Raw genomic sequence first — 2,500 nt, 5'->3', positions numbered from 1 at the left:
GCAGACCAGTGAACCGGCCGATATCAACCAACAAGCATTAGTGAAAAGGTGCTTCAAACATTTATCACTCGTAAAATATCAATCTCCCATTTATTTTCCTTGCTCTTTCTATATCTCTCGCGCTCTCTCTCTCTCTCTCTCTCTGTCTCTCTCTCTTTCTCACCCTCTCTCTCTCTGTTTTTCTGCACCTGCAATGCAGGCAGTCTGTTTACAGGTTTATCCCACTGCCAGTTCTTGCTCCTGTTGCTTTTCGACACAAAGGGCCAGCATCATCACAAGCCTCCAGCAGATCAGAAAAAACACATCCAAGAATACATTCTCAAATCTCAAGTGGGTCAAATGCGAGCACTGTTATTTCTTTTCGCCTTTCGCATTGCAACAGCAAACCTCCAACTCTACGCAAAACGTGTGAAGGGACTGGTTGTAAATGGTTGGCTGGCTGGGCTGAGCGTCACCAGGACTCACCATGGCGGCGGTGGCTGCGTTCTGGCTGGCCTGGTGCTGGGCAGCCTTGATCCTGGCCTGCAGGTGAGCGGGGGGGTGGAAGTACTTGCACTTGTCACGGCTGCAGCGGCCCTTGATGTAGTCCATGCAGACGATGACAGAGTTCTCGCTGCCGTCCACCATGGCCGCCTCCATGGGATGGGCGTAGCGGCAGTCGCCCTCGCCCCGCGTGCAGTTACCCCGCTGGAACTCCCGACATACCTGGTACACCAACAGAAAGGGGGGACGGGTACGGAGGTTAAGAGTGGGATATAGTGAGTATGACACACACACACACACACACACACACACACACACACACCACATATACATATACAAATACAATCAAGTATACACACAGACACATGTAGACACACATGCAGACACACACACACACACCACATATACATATACAAATACAATCAAGTATACACACAGACACATGTAGACACACATGCAGACACACACACACACACCACATATACATATACAAATACAATCAAGTATACACACAGACACATGTAGACACACGTAGACACACACACACACACACCTCTAGCTTGTCTGTGCGCACATGTTTCTGTGCAGAGTTGCCGTTGCCCATGGCTGTGAGGCCAGTCGGGCTCCCTGGGACCAGCAGGGGGCCGTTGGGCAGCAGCTCGGGCATCAGGCCCATGCTTGGGCCCATGTGACTCAGGTACGGGCTGAACGCCATACTGGGACTGGTGGCCAGAGACTGCGTCATTGGGAACGTAGTCTGAGAGAGAGAGAGGGAAAGAGAGAGAGGGAGAGGGAGAGGGAGAGAGAGAGAGAGAGAGGGAGAGAGAGGGAGAGGGAGAGAGAGACAGAGGGAGAGGGAGAGAGAGAGAGAGAGAGAGAGAGGGAGAGAGAGGGAGAGGGAGAGAGAGACAGAGGGAGAGGGAGAGAGAGACAGAGGGAGAGGGAGAGAGAGAGAGAGAAGGGCAGAGAAAGAGTGAGAGACACATAGAAATCCCTATAACTGGATCACCTTAATGAACACTAACTGTTCAAAATGTACTTAAAAATATAAAAGATGCTTTATTACATAGTGTTGGCTGCTCACTATGGGTTGCAGCTGGGCTCCTGGAAGCATGAACTGCATCTGTTGAGCCAACATGGCCGCCGCTGTCTTCTGCTGGATCAGGTTGTTCCTCCCGTTTATCTCCAGCTGGGTCTTCAGGTGCGGAGGGGGGTGCAGGTACTTACAGTTGTCACGGGTGCAGCGGCCCTGGGAGAGGAAAGGGGGGGGGGGGGGAGATTGAGATGATACATCCAACTGGGGTTTCCGTGACAACGCCCCCAAAACACAACAGGCCCCCCTTCACAGAAGAGGAAACGCTCATCTAGTTTCACATCGTATGTCAGCATGAGATGAAATATACAAATGCAGACAGTAAAACAAGTTTTGTAATACAAATATTGTATATAATTTGCAGAGCTCTACATGACAGAGTAGGGTAGAACATGACAGAGTAGGGTAGAACATGACAGAGTAGGGTAGAACGGTAGAGCAGATAATTAGTAATAATTGGGACTGAAATAAAATGCTAATTAAGTCACAGGAGATGGTACATGATGGAGGGTAATTTACAAGAGCTCAGAATTCAATTTCTAGTGCTTTTTATTAAAATATGCCACACTGGGAGCGTCAAGGATATCTGGGAAAATCCAATTAAATTGTTGCTAAATTCTAAATTCTCGTTAATTGCTTTCCATTCATGAGCTATCCTGTTTGACCGAATTACCATTTCAGTACCAGTTAAGACTTAGTATTTAGTGTTGAGTTATTTCATGAGAAAATGTACTGCAAAAGGAATACTGAGATCTGGAGGGAGAGGTGGAAACACTGTTGAAACAGATATGACTGTATTTCTGCCAGGTTTGGCTATTTGCTCACTTGCACGCTGCAGTCCCTGGAACCACGCTGACAAAGGGTAATCTCAGGGGACAGAAAACACATGGCACAATCTCACCCTCCTGAACCAAGCTAGACCAC

The 2,500-nt window shown here is 48.5% G+C and overlaps 1 protein-coding gene across 4 annotated transcripts in view; it reads right to left on the bottom strand.

The window, feature by feature from the left end:
- Positions 1 to 2,500, bottom strand: part of mbnl3 (muscleblind-like splicing regulator 3) — a 24,853-nt gene that overhangs the window by 5,977 nt on the left and 16,376 nt on the right. For 2 of the 4 annotated variants that reach the window (XM_083686308.1, XM_083686306.1), the window contains 3 exons: positions 1,550 to 1,732; positions 1,037 to 1,240; positions 466 to 705 (listed from right to left, as the gene is read on the bottom strand). In XM_083686308.1, coding sequence (XP_083542434.1) covers positions 466 to 705; positions 1,037 to 1,240; positions 1,550 to 1,732 — 627 coding nt within the window. The remainder of the gene's footprint in view (positions 1 to 465; positions 706 to 1,036; positions 1,241 to 1,549; positions 1,733 to 2,500) is intronic. The other 2 variants (XM_083686307.1, XM_083686309.1) reach the window with 1 other exon arrangement.

Source organism: Argentina silus (assembly GCF_951799395.1).
Source record: "Argentina silus genome assembly, chromosome: 15".
NCBI classification, from domain to species: domain Eukaryota; kingdom Metazoa; phylum Chordata; class Actinopteri; order Argentiniformes; family Argentinidae; genus Argentina; species Argentina silus.
This window is presented reverse-complemented; position numbering and strand designations above follow the sequence as displayed.